Genomic DNA, 17,822 nt, shown 5'->3' on the forward strand with positions numbered 1-17,822 from the left:
GGTCAGAGTTCTGTGGCTAAAACTGTGACAGACTGCACAGTCCTCTTGTAGATGGACCACACTGAGGCAACAGACACATTGTGTGTCCATCTGTATTTGGCATTTTCCTATCGCATTTTTGGCACCTCTTGAAAACAGAAGTGCCTTTGTGGGTTTGTTGGCCATTACAAAAAACAAAGGTCACAATACGCACACACGCACAGACAACCAAACGTACTAAGAAATCAGAAATTAAAGGGCTTTTTTTTTTTTTAAAGCTAAGTAAAGGGCAAGAAGAAAGGAAATACCAACAATGGCATTTAAGAATACCCGAAGGTAAAGAGGAGAAAAGTACTTAATGGTAATTCAGAGAAAAACACATGCATACACAAACTAAAGTCTCAAATGGAGGAGTGGGTAGTACAGACATAAGGGATGACAGACAGAATATATGAAAACAGGAAAATCTACCTTACAGTTTTTTGACAATTAGCTATCGCTCCACACAACAGAGATCACACGTCTGGCACTATGAAGAGGCAAATGAGATCTGAGGTAATTTGGTGAGGACCATTGCGAGTAGGGCTTAGCTTGAGAGTTTTGGAAGGGGTGAGCTGAAATAACGTCTGAGTTGGTTCTGAGGCTCGGAACAGAGCCCACAGTCAAGGAATACGTGAAGATTGACATCAGATATTTTCTTATATACAGCAGCCAACCAGCTCCTCCGAGATGACCTGTCGTCTTGCTTTTCAAGCCATGAAAGGCTTAATCCTATTTGACCTATTTCTTAGCAAAATTAGTGGCTCTGCAAACACTTGCACTTGGGACCTAAATCTATATCAACAAATAAGAAATGTGGAGAGAGAGGTTCCTAATGCAAAGCATGCCCAGTCTATGCAATAAATCACTACCGGTTAAAGTACTGCTTTGGCTACCTTAAGGCTAGTCTTGACTAGTGGATGGCTAGATACAAATTTAAACTAGTGTTATCATGTATCGCTCTGCTTGATTTTGGGGAAACTAGTATTATTATTTGCACACAAATGATGACACCATATTTTAAGTGCATCTTACTTAAATGTGTATATAATTAGACATATTATGTTCCTCATGACTGTTTAGCTAGCATTGCTCTTATGTTCTTAAGCATTCAGTCACTCTACACCTAAAAGACACATAGCCAAAGACCATAGAAAATTCCTAGGGTTTGCAGCCATTTTCTAGCCTTTAAGTATATTCAACATGTCTTCTATGAGCTGGTGCTTAAAGGCAAAAGGGTTATATCACCTGGGTTATAAGCTGCAAAGTTTCAAGACTGGAGTGTAGCAAGAACCCCCTTGTCCTAAGAAGTCTATTAATGATGGCAGCACGTTTTCCTCCTCGATATTTCCATCAAAATTGGAAACCAGTGCTGCCTGGGCCAAAATGGTGCTAGCAATAGCATCTCTAGCCTCTCCGCTCATCTTTTCGATCATCCTGAGGAGTATGGGGAATCGGAGGAAAAGCATACAGTAAGAGACCTGCCCATTTGATGAAGAAGGCATCCCAGTGCCTTCGAGCAGAAATTTTTCAACTGTCGGTTGTTTGGGGATGCAAGCAGGTCTACCTCTCAGACATTCCTGAGTACTATTTGAAGAAAGACATCGCTATGTAACATTCATTTGTGTGGGATTGCCTTCGACATGCTGAGCTGATTCATCTCTGTATTCTGATGTGAGGGAATACAAACTACCACCAGGGGCACTGGAGGCTGTACAGCTAAGTTACAGGCAGCCATGGCTAGCCTGCAAATAGGATAAGGTTATGTCCTTACTTGTCTGATGACATGCCACATCACTACTTTACTGTTTGTGACTACATGGGGGACACCCCCTTTCCAAATTGGTTTGAAAGCTTCGAGTGCTTGAATCTACGCCATCACCTCCTTCACATTTATATGCTTCTTTACCTGGGTTGCATTCCACAGTCCTACATATATGCTGGGCCTGTGCTACACAGGCAAGGTTTGAGGAACCCGTGATAAGTGTGAGAGGGCAGCTGCTGAGAGAAAGGAACTCTAAACATTTAATCTGACCTGGCTGGATCATAATTTCAACTCCTTGGGGATGCAGAGTAACACAGGAATTGTTTCTTCCAAGGAATGGGCGTGTTGTTCCCAGATAGATCTGTGGTACCACTGTAGTCTTCTCATGCACACACTGTCCGAACGAACCAATAAGATGAAGGAGCACATGTAACCCACAGCCTTCAGATACTCCCTTGCCTGACACCCTTTCTAGTGCCAGACTGAGTACGTACATATCTAAATACTGGAGTCTAAAAGAGAGTAAAGGAATACTGCTCTCTTGGAAGGGGGTAAGATATGGTTTGGGAATATCTTTGGAAGTATTTCATGATTACAAGTGAGGGTCCTGTTTATCTGGGGCACTGACAATCAGGCAGTCATCAAACTACTGGCAAATGTGAATGCCTTCTGTTCTGCAGTTTGTAGTCACTGGAGTCAGGCACATGGTAAAAACTCTGAGCAAAAGATAATTGAAAAGCCAAGGAGGTAAACTGAAAGTGAAAGTCCCCTGCTATGAATATGAAAAACCTTGTGATCCTTTTTAACAGTGGTGTGGAGGTAGGTATTCATCCTTATCACTTAAGGCAACCACAAAAAAACAGAGGAAATAGGAGAAGAAGAAGGGCCTGCATGGTTAACATTTTTAATTTTAGGACCTTGACGACAGTACTAAGTTTTGAAGATACAAAATGGATAGCCAAGGCCCTTCTTTCCATCCTGGGGACTAGAAAACTCAAGAGTAGAATCTCTTGCTTTGATCTTTAAAGAGTACTGCTTTGATTCCTCCTAATGCCAGGTCATGCAAATTGGGAGCAAAAAGTAGATTTAATATTTTTGCACCAGATAGATCTCTACTATGTGTGGCCTTTTTTGCTGATTGCAATGTGTAATACTGAGAAATGATTTCCAAGTCAAACTTGTCCTGGGTGATGGCCTTACATTTTGGGAGGCATTCCATGAAACTTCTTACAATCCTGGGATGTGTGATAGGCAAGGGGTTGTCACTGTGAGAGTTCAGAGTAAAAAGTGAGGAACAAAGACCAATATAACACAGTCACTCCTTTGGAAGCTTAAGACATATGAAGTCCCCAAGCCTTTCAATTATGGCCGGTCTACAACTATTTCGTTACTGGTCCTTTTCCCCCACTTTTTCTGGCCTGCCTTTACACTACACACATTATAAAAACCTAGAGGCATAGTTTCTGTCAACCTTGGCAATGGGGCATAAAAAAACTGCTTAACATTCTGCATGACTTGGCTCTTTTCCTCCATTTTCTTGAAAACCTTCACTTGGTTTCCCAAAGAGCAGCTCCTTGTCCAGAAGTGCACTGAGGACCTGTACGTTGATAGCTTCTAATAGGGGTTATAGCCTTATATCAGGCATACATTCTAATGACAGAACCAACAGCTGCTACTTTGGATACTGTATCCACAGCATCATAACCACACTAGTTTTTTTGCCAGACTAGCAGTCTGGGTGAGTTTCCTCAATTTTGTCCTCAGGCCTGCATCACTTTACTTAGTTGGTCTAAGACAGCTATTTGATACTTGTGCCTGATAAATGATGTCCCCTAAAGTTACGTTTGGCAACTGCGTAAAGCATCTTCCCAAACTGTCCTAACACCCCGTCTTCTTTGTCATTTGCACACCTACAGGGACCTAGAACTAATCTGGACCCCTTTTCTGAATCCACAGATACACATGCTGAATTTGCCAAAGGGTTTCTGCAAAGGTACTTGCAGGACTCTCTGTATTGTCTAAAACTTGTTTGGTTTCTTAGTAGAGCTTTGGGTGCCCGGCTTCTTGCAAACTGCAAGGAAGGCATTCTACACAGCATCAAAATCAAGGCAAATGGCTTCAGATTTGGTGGTACTCAAGCCCAGTAAGCATCTCTTCAGTTACTCTGATGCCTCTTTTCCTTCCCATAAGAAGAGCTCCTTCATTCTACCAAGTATCTCTTCAAATGACGCTCCCTCTGTGTGTGAAGCAGAAGAAATAGTGTCTTGTGTGCCAATATCATACATTAAGGAAAGGACATCCAAGAACAGTAATCCAGGTCTCACCCCACCACCACTTTCTGAACAGTATGGTTGTAAGCTCTGCTGGGCTTGTTTAAAAAAAAAAAAAAAAAAAAAAAAAAAAAAAAAAAAAAAAAAAAAAAACCTTCAGCCACACTCAACTACTGTTAACATTCAGTGTGTGTCCCAATGTTTTTAAAAGACAAAAGGATTTTCCCCACTTCCAGACACGTGCAGGAGACCTGGACAAGATGGTGTGCTCCTCTTTTTAGGGGGATGTTTACATTGGAAGTCTTCACCTTTAAATAGGAAAGACAGAGTTTCAACTCCATGGCCAGTGAAATCCCTTGTTGAGAATAGCAAATATCTCTTTAGAAACTGCAAAATGTGGTTTAGTGACAGATACTTAGGAACAACCGTCTGATCTGGAAGCCAAAGCCTGGGTCACTGGCTGGGTGGGACGTTCTAGGCCCTTTAGCATGACAGCCTCAAAAGGGGCATTGAAACAGGCCTCAGGAAAAACAGATGCATGTCCTAGGGGGTTGAGAAAGTTCCTCCTTGAGTTAATCCAGGACAATGGGTGCCAGATTTGCATCAACTGGATCCTTTTCTATCTTAAGATGTTTCTTTTTATGAGGGATGCTGAAGGCTCAAGACTAACCTGAAGCCATCACAGACAACAAGGTGAAGGCAATTGAGCCTCATCCTGTCCAAGTAGTCCTGTAGGGAATGCTGCTTACTTACTACCATAGAAGAAATTCACCAATGGATCTCAAACAAAACAAACAATAGCTGTGAAGTATCTTTTCGGGAGATATGTTTAGCCTTTTCAGGCCCCAAAACAATGTGACTTAACCAAAATAAAAAATATATTCCAACCAGAAAGCTTGCATATAAAAGCAAATGAAAAAGGATAAAGCAAGTTTCCCAGTGGGGTACTTATTATTCCTGAGATTTGTAGAAGGCCGAACTATGCCACATTATGGACACCAACAGTGTGATGCATACACTGTCAATGGTGGCAAGAAAGATCTAATATGCCATGAGCATAAGTCCGTTTTATACTGGAGCTGCCTCACATTACAGGGTGGAGGGTACCTGTCACACATGGAGGGGAAAGAATGTCAAGCTCTGGTATTCTGGCCAAACAGCCAGGCCTTCTACATCAGATATCACAGTAGTCAGGGCTACTCAATGGTAATTCTAAACCAAGAACATTTTGTCATCAAAATGAGTGTGGTGACTGCCTGGCTTTGAGGTGGAGAGGGCCCTCACTACAATCACAAGACTGGGCTTTGACCAGCAGCTCTTGCACTTGTGATGCCAAGCAGAAAAGGAGAGGAGTGGGAATAGAAAGTGGAAGAGGCCAGATCACTTCTCCCAGGAGTGGGATGGAGAGGGCTGTGTGGACTCAGATACAATGGGCAGATGTGACTTCCTTAGTGCAGACTGGGGAAACCACCTCCCATGCGTTGGGAGTTTGAGTGAGACTGCAGAATCAGAATGTCCCATGTGGAAGTAAGGGGACATCCTTTGTAGTCAGCCCACTGTATGTCACCTCCCTCTTTCCTCTTGCTCAGCAAGGAGGAGTTAGGAATGAAAAAAAATGGAAAAAAAGAAAAACACAAACCACCCAATGGCTGCCCTAAAGATGATGCCTCCTGGTTGACTCCCAACTTGGTGATGGGGAACAAATGGGCCAAACGGCAGTGAGGGGAGCTGATAAGCAGGTAGTGCAGGTAAGAGGCAGAACAAAGGTTGAAATGTTTTCCTTTTTTTCAAAACTTGCAACTCTGCCCTGCTTTAAGAACATGTTAAAAACTGGATGTCTTAAAATATATGATATTCTATACACACAAGCCCTTACACAATACGTAGTTCAACTCTAGGAAAGAAAAAAAATGTAAAATAATTTTTGTTATAAATAAATGTCATTTTGTTGGGTGTTTTATAGTGGTACCAAGAGCTAGCTCAAGATGACAAAATATGACAGTATCAACGAGAAAACTCAATGCTATATTTCCTTAAAAAAAAAGAGGAGCTACACTATTAGGTTTTCCTACCTGTGGCAATATCGTTAAACAAAGGCTGTGATGCTATTCCATCATCCAGAATGAAATGCTGTGTCACTGAAGGCATAGCAGTTGGAGCAGGAACACCTTGGCAAACAAAAACAAAGAAAACACATTTGACCAACATTAAAATGACCTGAAACAAGTTACACACAGAAAGAATAATCTAACATGACAAACTGTCAGGACAATGAATAGCTAAGATGCATGAATACATTTAGAACACACAAAGTAGTCATCTTGAAAGAGAAGTAAAAAGTTCTTACTCGAACATTCCTCAGTTCTGCAAAGCCTGGCTCATTTTACTGTACCCAATTCATTAACACCCTATATAATGTATCCAAATTATGACACTTGTAGTAACTGATATAAATTTGTATTATGCCATTTAAGTTTACCTGTACACAATCTAGAGTTAATATCCATAAATACTGTCACTTGTCTTGCATGGTGCTTACAACCTGGACCTACACTGTAAAAAAGAGCTTGTGGCTGGGTAACATTTCCAGCATAACACATGCAATAGCTAAATTAAAAAAGGAACAAAGGATGGCAACTCAGCTGCAATACAGGTTAACTGCAAAGCTATGCAATATACAAACAATCCAAGGCCAAGGTACCCAAGGGCCACAGAGGAGGGCTTTTTATTTATTTATTTTTTTTGCTGATTTTTGTCCCTGTGCCTGCCAACTGTCAAGCTTCCCCCAGTTAGACAAAGCCTATTTGCTCCGCATCTTTGGGGCTTTCACCTGAAATGAAAGTGATAGCTTTAAGGGGGTGGGGGGTCATTTTATGTACTCCTGCTGGCACTCCACCAATGACTGCATGTGAATGGTTTGCCTCCATGTGAATGTACATACCTGCACACATACTATAAAAGCTACCACCCACTGGCAGCTTGGTATTTTTCTCCAGGTCGCATATTTGCATTCCAGCCTCTCCCTCTATGGATAAATATGCAGCATGTAACTGGCCCTGCCCACCTCCATAGGCATGCCCATCCTGCCCTGTCAATATCTTCAAGTGTTCAAGTTGATAAATGAACTCTGGTTGCCTGAGCATAGTAAGGGCTGTATCGCTCTAAATCTCCAGCACAGGCTCACTGAGAAGAGAAAAATTATACAGGAGTAACTATCAAAGAAAGGATGACTCTCAAATAGCAAAGCAGAAGAGAAACAATTATCAACTGGTGGAATGCATACCTAAAGTGATAGAATACAGGGATGCTACAACTCCAGTCTCCTGATATACCAGTAATGTCACAACTCAAGCACGGTATTAAGTTTTGAAGAATACAGTTAAAAAAGAAAACAGACACAGGCTCCACTACAGTACTGACACACACACATTTTATATATATATATATATATATATATATATATATATATATATATATATATATATATATATATATATACACACACACACATATATATAAAACACACAGCGGATATAAAAAGTGTACATAACCCAGTTAAAATGCCAGATTTTTGTGATATAAAAAAATGAAACTACAATAAATCATTTCAAAACTTTTTCCACCTTTAATGTGACCTATAACTTGCACAATCCAATTGAAAAACAAATCTGTTAGGGGAAAAAATATAAAAAAATTAAAAATGTACAATAAACTGGTTGCATAAGTGTGCACACTCAAACTAATATGTTGTTGAATCACCTTTTGATTTAATTACAACACTCAGTCTTCTTGGGTAGGAGAATGGCACATCTTGACTTTGCAATATTTGCCCACTCTTCCTTGCAAAAGCGCTCCAAATCTGTGAGATTGCAAGGGCATCTCTTGTGCACAGCCATCTTCAGGTCACCACACAGATTTTATATTGGATTTAGGTCTGGGCTCTGGCTGGCCATTCCAAAACTTTCATTTTTTTTTTCTGGTGAAGCCATTCTTTTGTTGATTTGGATGTATGCTTGGGGTCACTGTTGTGTTGAAAGGTGAAATTCAGTCTTCTTGAGTACACATCTGCCATCAGTTAAAGACACCCTGATTAACCCCAAATAAAGTTCATCTGTCCTAGTAGGATTTTCCTGACATTTACTCAGTTGCCTGCTACAGCAAAAGCCATGGTTCGCAGACAGCTTACAAAGCATCCAAGGGATCTCACTGTTAAAATGCATCAATCAGAAGGGTACAAAAACATTTACAAAGCATTGGATAAACCTTGGAACACAGTGAAGACAGTCATCAAAAAGTGGAGAAAGTATTGGACAACAGTGATTTTGCAAAGAACTAGACATCCCTCCAAAATTGATGAAAAGACAAAATGAAAACTGGTCAGGGAGGCTCCCAAGAGACTACAGCAACAGTGAAGGAGCTGCAGGAATTTCTGGCAAGTACTGGCTGTGTACTACATGTGACAACAATCTCCCGTATTCTCCATATGACTGACCTATGAGGTAGGGTTGCAAGATGGAAGCCTTTTCTTACAAAGAAAAACATCCAGGCCCAGCTAAAATTTGCAAAACAATACATGAAGTCTCCCAAAAGCATGTGGGAAAATGTGTTATGGTCTGATGAAACCAAGGTTGAACTTTCAGGCCACATTTCCAAAAGGTACGTTTGGTGCAAAAACAACACTTGCAACAACACTTGCATCACCAAAAGAACACTATTCCCCACGGTGAAGCATGGTAGTGGCAAGTATCATGCTTTGGGGTTGCTTTTCTTCAGCTGCAACTGGGGCTTTAGTCAAGGTGGAGGGCATTATGAACAGTTGCAAATACCAGTCACTTTTGGCCCAAAACCTTCAAGTGTCTACTAGAAAGCTGAAGATGAAGAGGAATTTCACCTTTCAACATGACAAAGACCCCCAAGCATACATCCAAATCAACAAAAGAATGGCTTCACCAGAAGAAAATTAAAGTTTTGGAATGGCCCAGCCAGAGCCCAGACCTAAATCCAATAGGAAATCTGTGGGGTAATCTGAAGAGGGCTGTGCACAAGAGATGCCCTCACACTCTGACAGATTTTGAGCACTTCTGCAAGGAAGAGTGGGCAAATATTGCCAAGTCAAGATGTGCTGTGCTAACAGACTCCTACCCAAGACGACTTAATGTTGTAATTAAATCAAAAGGTGCTTCAAGAAAGTAATAGTTTAAGGGTGTGTACACTTATGCAACCAGCTTATCGTACGTTTTTTATTTTTTTATATTCCCCCCTCCCTAACAGGTTCGTTTGTTTTTCAACTGAACTGTACAGGTTATAGGTCACATTAAAGGTGGGAAAAGCTTTGAAATTATTTATTGTGGTCTCATTTTTTTATATCACAAAAGCATGGCATTTTAACAGGGGTGTGCACACTGTTTATATCCACTGTACAAGATGGCTGCACATTGATGAGCAGCTTAATTTCAGCTCTCCTGATGAGAAAACAGAAACTGAGAAAAAGCGAGTACCACTGAAGCTGTTAGTTTGGGTAAAATTCAGTTACCGGCTACGAAGTACACTGCCTGCATGCCAGCAAAGAAGAAATTTACAGACTCTAAAAGGAAATCAAATAGAAAAGGTAAAGAGAAAACACTGTCTGGGAAGGAACATGCAGGTGTACAAAAAAAAGTAGTTCAAGCAGAGGTGACTAAAATAACTAAAGAATGAAGGAATACATCAACTCAAACAAGAAAAGGCTGGAAAAAATAGAAGAATCTTTAACTAGCTATACAAATAAACTGATAAAACTGTAATATCAAAGGATGAAATGAAGAAAATATGGCCAAGTATGAAGCTTCTCTAGAAGATCTGTGTCAAAAATAGTACAGTTAGAAGACAGTGTGTGTACAGAGAAAACCAGAGATTTTCTGCTGTGCTAGAGAAACGGGAAGGAACAGACTGAATTACTTTTAAGAAAGCACAAACAAGCACCTGGACTAGTGTTCCACAGCAGGATTTGTTAATTGAAAAAGACACATTGCGTGTATGCTGTGAACCTGGCCATGAGAAAGCAGCCAAGGCCTACATTAGTAAAGATTCAATCTTACCAGCAAAAAAAGTTGATCCTGACAATAATGTGGCAAAATGAAAATGAATTAAAAAATTGAGACGGCAAAGTGCTTGTGGAAAATGATTATTCATTGTCCACAAGGAAGAAGAGAAGTAAGTTTATCTCGGCAATCAGGGAATGTCAGAGTCAAGTGTTGAGATTCAAGTTGCTCTATACAGCTGTCTTCAAATTCTTTCTTCCTGGAAGATCAAAGACATGTTTTGATGCAGAACAGGCTACGGAGGAAATAAACTTTATCCAACAAAAACCGAGCTAGCAAGCAGAAGGGGACTCTTCTTATTCTTCTGACAATAAAGCTCATATAAAGACTGCCAGTACAACATATTTCAAAATTCTAAAGGAAAATGCTAGAGAAACAGAAAAAAACACAGGAATTGACTAGAAGAATGAGAAGTACCTTGGACTTTACCTAAATTCTAGGTGCTGGGAGATAGAGATAATTAGGAAGACCACCAGCACTGACATCAGTAAATAAATGTGAGATTAAAAAGCATCTAGCACATTTATGACATATGGCTTTGCAAATAAAAGTGTCTGAGAAAAGAATGGACTTTTACTGACTTTGTTAAACTTGTGGATGGGCTGTAAAGAATACAGACCACATTATATCTTTAAATTTTAGGAGGACAGTAAAGAGTAAAAAGTAGTAAAATGATTTCTGGCCCTCTCTCTCTTGCCATTTTCAACCCATACAATAATCGATTTCCATTTAAAACTATACAACCTTCACATTCCTATGACTATTCTTGTTAACAACCTCTCGAACTATATCTTACTTACCTCCTACCAGCTGTACAATATGCTTCTATTACAGGCTTCACTCCTAATTCTTCTCCTGTTCTTCACCATTTCGTCCTATCACCATCAACTCTCAGTTTCCTTAATCCATCCATCCTCCAACATTTCTACCCCCACATTGCACTACAATAAAATCACACACTTTAATATAGCAACAAGCCTATAACTCCACCACAACAGAACTATTCAGATATAAATACATACCCAAACACCCTCCACCCCACCAACCCCACAAAAAAAACAAACATGTACTCAAATACCCTGACTTAGTAATAAATCTAATATCAACAATTAAGATTAGTGGCAATGTATGCCCAAACCCAGGCCCCAAAACCAAATGAAAACCAGCCATGACAACACCCATAAGCACTATTAATAACAACTCCATAAACATTAACAACTTCATAAACACTAATATTAATAACCTCATAAACACTAATATTAAGATCAACCTCACCAGCACAAAATCAGACTTGCTATACCTAAACATGAGGAGCCTATCAAATAAAATTCATGAACTGCATGCATCCCTAATCTCTCTACTCCCCAGACATAGCAGTCCTAACTAAAACCTGGCTCAAACCCTCAATAAGTAACAAGATTCTACCTCAAGGCTACAACATCCACAGATTAGACAGGTTAAATAAATGAAGTGGAGTTACAGCAATAATGTACAAAAACACACTAAAATTCGAATACCTGAACACTCACCCACCAAAACTAAACAATGCCGAGGTGTTATTTTCTAGATTAGAATTAAACCCTAACAAATTCACAATGTTCATAGCAATCTACATTCCTCCTGGCAATGATCACACCTTAACAATAGACTTCCTCTGCTGGTCATCCACAACTTTTTCACAGGAAACCAATTTTTAGCCAACTTCAATGTAGACCGGCTAACCTGCACTTCTGAAAATCCCCCAAACTTCATAAACATGCACAGATTCTTCCAATTAATAAAAAGCCAAATTTGGATTGATAAAAATACCAACAGACAATACTGGATTGGACCTTATCCAATAAACCATCACTTGTCAGTCAGTCAGGATGTCTCCCAGACAGTTTAAGCAACCACCTACCCACCTATCTCCTCCGACAAAATTCACACTCCCCCAAAAGCACTATATTTAGGCACATACATAAAAAAAAAAAACTTCTCCCCCCCAAACCTTCATATCATCCTTACAACAGTGTGACTGGACCCCCCTATTATTGCTCCCATTAGACACTGCAGTATCATTCTTCAAGGACACTTTCCTGGATATACTAAACAACCAAGCCCCCCTTAGAACCATAAGAATAAAGGCAAACTGTGCCCCATGGCTAATGAAAAAAACAAAACTCCTTCTCAGAAGCAGAGATAAAATTTGGTCACTATCAGGCCAATAAAAGCCCAACCACACTAAACTATTACCGGAAACTAAGAAATAAATCAAAAAAGCAGGTAAAAAAATGACAAAAAAAATCATACTATATAACAAATACTAAAATAACACCCCAAAATTCTGGGCAAATATAAATTATCTATTACAGCCAGGCCAATCTATAACCACAACTCCCTCCATCACAAATACACTAGATAGTATAGCCACTAAATTCAATAACTACTTCACTAATTCTATTCTCAACTTAACCAAAATGTACAGCACTATGCCACTAAAAATCCCCACTGAACCAAATAAAACATCCAACTACTTTTAAGCCCATCCAAACTAGTACTATAAAAAAGAATGCTCCATAAACGTAAATCTACCACTGCTTGCTGACCATCTTAAATTAGCTGCTGATGTCATAGCCTATCCAATCTCTATATTGCTCCATAACTGAGCAACAAGTTCCCAAAATCTGGAAAACTTCCTATATAATACCTTTACACAAAGAGGAACCTGTACTTACCACTCTAACTACATACCAATTGCAATTCTGTCACCCCTATCTAAAATCTTAGAAAAATGCATTCACTTCCAACTTATGAATCACCTGCTCTCTAATAATCTTCTAACACCCAACACGGCTTTCAACTCAACCACAGCACCACTACAGCTCTATTAAGCTTCACAAGTATTGGACAACTAGTCTCCTCAATATTCCTAGATATGTCCAAAGCCTTTGATACAGTCTTCCACCTAAAACTTGTATATGAACTCCAGTCTCAAACTAAGCCATTCTGCTCTCCAATGGCTCCACGGCTACCTATCAGACTGACATCAAGCCGTAAAATGGCAAAATTAATTATTCCATACCCTACCTGATACATTAGGTGTACCTTAGGGCTCAATATTAGGCCCACTCCTATTCAGTATCTTTACTAAGAAGCTCCACTTTGCTACAAAACTGGTCACAATCATACAACATGCTGATGCCACCACACTCATGTATGTGCAGCCCCCTCCCTCTCTAAACTTAAAGAAATAACCCAGCTTGCACTCTCTGCAGTACAATCCTGGTTTGCTAACTCCCATTTAATCCTGAATCCGAATAAGACAAAAAAAGAAGTTATGTGCTTATCATAATGTTTCATGTGAGTTGTTCATCTCGCCTTCATTCTTTACTGATGGATTCAAAGCCGATCCCTCGGCTCAGATATGGCCAATTGCAAAGCTCGAGGTCTTCAAACAGCTCAAGACCAAGTCCCTATCCCATGATGTACCTGTGAATTACCTCAGCTCTTGTTTGTTGCATATACCAACACCATATGTCATTATTACACTCCTAGAGAAATGGAAGAGAAGGTTTGAGTAACCAGGATAGATCCAGCATCTCGGTCATCTATCAGCCCAGGAGGGGGAAGGAGGGAGGGACATAAGAATGAAGGCGAGATGAACAACTCGCATGGAATGTTATGGTAAATACATAACTTCTTTATGTGAAGTTGTTCAATCTCGCCGTTCATTCTTTACTGATGGGTAGCATTCCCTAGCACCATCAATCTCAGGTGGCTAACGGGAGTATATTTTTCAGGACCGTGGATCCAAAGGAGGCCCTGTCAACTTTATAATGAGTGATAAAGGTATGAGATTTTGACCAAGTGGCTGCTGCACAAATGTTATCAATGGGAAGTCTGGCAGATAAGGCAGATGATGTACAAACTGCTCTGGTTGAGTGAGCTTTAATCTTGTGTTCCAAAGACATATTGGCAGCTGAATAGGCAAATGTGCTACAATCAGATAACCATTTAGACAGAGTTGTTTTAGGCACTGTTCTCCCTTTTCTGGAGTCTAAGAATGAAACAAAAAGCTGGTCTGATTTCCTGAAATCTTTTGTTCTATCCAAATAAAATCTGAGCTGTCTGTGAACATCAAGTTTGTGCAGCATATACTCTAAATTGCTAGAATGATTGGAGAAGAAAACTGGCAAATCAATAACGTGGTTGAGATTGGTTTCAGTGCAAACTCTGGGCAAGAATGAGGGATTTGTTCCAAGTGAAACTTTGTCAGCATGAAATATCAAATAGGGAGGCTTGATGGATAAAGCCTGAAGCTCTGACACTCTGCGGGCAGAAGTGATAGCTACCAGAAAGATGGTTTTCCAAGGCAAAAATTTGAGATCACAAGATGAAGCTGGTTCAAATGTCGGAAGAATTATATGTGAGAGCATAAAATTTAGATTCCATGGAGAATAGGGAGATTTCACAGGTGGCCTAATATGAAAAGCCCTTTTGAGAAATGCTTTGGATAACTTATGATGCATGATATTCAAACCTTCAAATCCAAGATGAAAATTAGAAATAGCAGCCAATTGAACCAGAACTGTTGACTGCTGCAGTTCCTTTATTGAAAATCATAGTCAAGAATTCTAATATGGAAGCCACAGGAGCTTGGTAAGGATCAATATTATTTTTAGAGGCCCATATAGAAAATGTCTTCCATTTGTTCAGACATAGCTTTCTGGTAGAAGATTTATGAGAGGACAAAATGATTTGTTTTGTCTCACTGGAAAGGTTATGGAACCTGGCTATGATTGGAACTGGAGCAGCCAAGCTGTCAGCTTCACGGACTGCAAAGTAGGATGAAGATCCCCCGACAGATGTGTCACAAGGTCTGGAATTGGGTACAGGATCCAAGGATCTTCAACAAGATGAAGTCGAAGGAAGGGGAGCCAAATTTGACGAGGCCAGTGAGGGGCTATAAGAATGATGGTCCTTCCCAGGGATTCTGCTTTCTGTAGAACTTTGGGTATCAATGGGATTGGTGGAAATGCATAGAGGAGACCCTGAGGTCAATCGTGTACGAGTGGGTCCTTTGGGGCTTCTCCTGGAAGGGAAAATCAGGGCAAAGTAGCTTCTGCATTTCGTGTTCATGTGACTGGCAAAAAGGTTGCAGCAAAGCTGTCCCCATCTGCGGAATATCCTGTCCGCAACTTCTTTCTTAAAGGACCACTCGTGGGGCCACAAGATTGCCCTGCTCAGTTTGTCTGCTATCACATTGGATCTCCCTGGGATGTGCATTGCCAACACAAAGCGCTGGGTGGAAACAGTCCACTGCCAAACTCTGAGAGCCTCGCGACAAAGGGGGTAAGACCTTGTTCCTCCTTGTTTGTTCAAATACCAGACCACCGATATGCTGTCTGTCTGAATCGCAATCATACCCAGAGGAAGAGAGTCCTGAAAGTACTGCAATGGCAAAAGTACTGCTCTCATCTGACATTGATATGCAGATGTGTCTCTTGGTCAGTCCATGTGCCTTGAGCAGTTTCTCCCTGAAAATACCCCCCCCCCACACCCTATCAGGGAAGCATCCATGGTCATAGTGTCTGCTGGAGGGGGTAGCACAAATAGGCATCCTATCGTGACAAAGTGAGGTCATCCACCACTGAAGGTCCTTCTTACAAGAATTTGTGATCATTATATAGTGTGATTCATGGGCAGCTCTTGTAAGACCATTGAGTGAACAGCCATTGAAGAACCTGCATGTGCATCCAAGCTAGTGGTATGGCTAGAAGTGCTGCTGCCATCAAGCCTAATACTTTCAGAACTTCTGATGCTGGTGCTTTGTCTTTTGATAACACGATGCTGACATGTTGACGAATGAAAAGGAGTCTTTCCACTGGAAGTCTTAGAGTGGTGGTGGTGGCGGCGTCCAACTCTCCTCTGATAAAAACGATATGCTGCGATGGCGACAAGGCAGACTTTTTCTGAGTTGATTGTAATGCCCAGATGATTATAGAGTGACAGAGTGGACTCCCTGGCCTGAATGAGTTGATGCCTGGTGGTGGCGGTAAGGAGCCAATTGTCTAGGTACAGAAACACCTGGAATCCTAGACGCCTCAGGTGAGCCGTGACAACTGCCATGCATTTGGTGAACACGCTGGGGGCTGTATTGAGACCAAAGGGCAGGGCTCGAAACTGGTAGTGATTGGCTCCCAGCCAGAAGTGCAGGTGATCCTTAGATGGTCTGGTCATTTTTATGTGGTAGTACGCATCCTTGAGATCTATCGAGCATATCCAATTGTCTTTCCATAAAAAGGAAAGTATAGACAGAAGCGTGACCATCCAGAACTTCTCTTTCTTTATGTACTGGTTCAGTCTGCTGAGGTCCAATATGAGGGTCTCCAGTCCCCTATTTTCTTTGGAACCAAAAAGAATCTTGAGTAAGTTCCGGATCCTGTTTGGTCTGCTGGGACTGGTTGGATGACTCTTTTTGCTAGCAACATTTGGACCTCTATAGTTGACTGTTCCCTGTAACTGGGTGGAACGTCTGGGATTTTTCTTACGATTGGGGGGGGGGGGGTAGCAAATGAAATGAAATACCCTCTGGAAATGATACTTTGCACCCAGCTGTCTTTTGTTACTTTGAGCCAGGTGTCTGGGTACAAAGACAAGCGACACCCGTGCCTTCATAGCAGGACAGTCGGGCCTCCTCTTAGGAGCACTGGCAGGGTTTCCCAGAGAAGTGATTTCTGTCACCCTGGTGTTGCGGACCCCCTCTGCCGCGAGGGCGACATCTTCCATTATTAACCCCTCCTCTGCCCCTGGAGGGGGGTTCACCACGTGTGTCCTGAAAGACTCCTTGGGCTTTTCGGAACCACATTTTCCCTCGGCACTGACCTTTGTGATAGGGTCGGGTAGGGGTGGAAAAATGGACCCCGACAGCAGACAGTCTTTCCATCCTGTTCTCACCTGGTTAAGGTTTCCTTCACTTTAGGCCTGAAAAGGGATGAGCTATCAAAGGGAGTGTTCACGAAGGATGACGTGTAGGGCTCAGCGAAGGAACACAAGCGCATCCAGGAATGTCTCCAAAGAGAGATTCCTGTACCCGCTGCCCTACTCGTTCCATCAGCTGCATAGGATAGGAGATGCATGGATGTGTAGACAATAGAATTTAGGGTAGCAAACTGGGCAGCAACTTTGTTGTAGGCTCCTGTAGCTACTGTACCCTGAAGAGCATCTCCCAACTCCTTAAGGAGATCTCTTTGTAACCTTTAGTTAAATATGTTTTGTCAAGTGGGGCAGAAATAAACTTATTAGGCCTCCTAGGGACAGGCTCCATAGAATCCGGAGACTCCCATGCCCTTCATGAGACCAGCTGCATCAGCTCATCGAAGGGTGGAGTCACCCAAGAGGTGGAGGGTTGAGACCCGAAAGCCTTCAGGAGAACTGACTCATCCTCAGTAGGGCTTTTGGACTGCCAGTCACTCCTCTGCCTAAGGATCTCAAGTATCTCAGCGAATGAGATATCCTCAGAGGGGGACCGTGGGGACCCTTCTGACTCATCTAAGTCAGTATCTGATGTGAGAGACTCCAGTGGGGAGTCGAGGTGCTTCCTCTTACACAATCTCTTCCTGGGAGCCTCTGGTGAGGTTTCGGAAGAGCAGGGGCCACCTACTGGGGCTTCCTGAGGCTCTGGGTCTCTACGCTTAGTGAGGACGT

The 17,822-nt window shown here is 41.5% G+C and overlaps 1 protein-coding gene across 1 annotated transcript in view; it reads right to left on the reverse strand.

Moving 5' to 3' along the window:
* AP1G1 (adaptor related protein complex 1 subunit gamma 1) overlaps nucleotides 1-17,822 on the reverse strand; it is a 4,036,072-nt gene that overhangs the window by 359,033 nt on the left and 3,659,217 nt on the right. The window contains exon 25 of the mRNA XM_044079548.1: nucleotides 6,126-6,221. Within this exon, the coding sequence (XP_043935483.1) occupies nucleotides 6,126-6,221 (96 nt within the window). The remainder of the gene's footprint in view (nucleotides 1-6,125; nucleotides 6,222-17,822) is intronic.

The sequence above is a fragment of the Protopterus annectens genome, chromosome 8.part0 (assembly GCF_019279795.1).
Source record: "Protopterus annectens isolate FY-2018-M chromosome 8.part0, PAN1.0, whole genome shotgun sequence".
In the NCBI taxonomy this organism is placed as follows: domain Eukaryota; kingdom Metazoa; phylum Chordata; order Ceratodontiformes; family Protopteridae; genus Protopterus; species Protopterus annectens.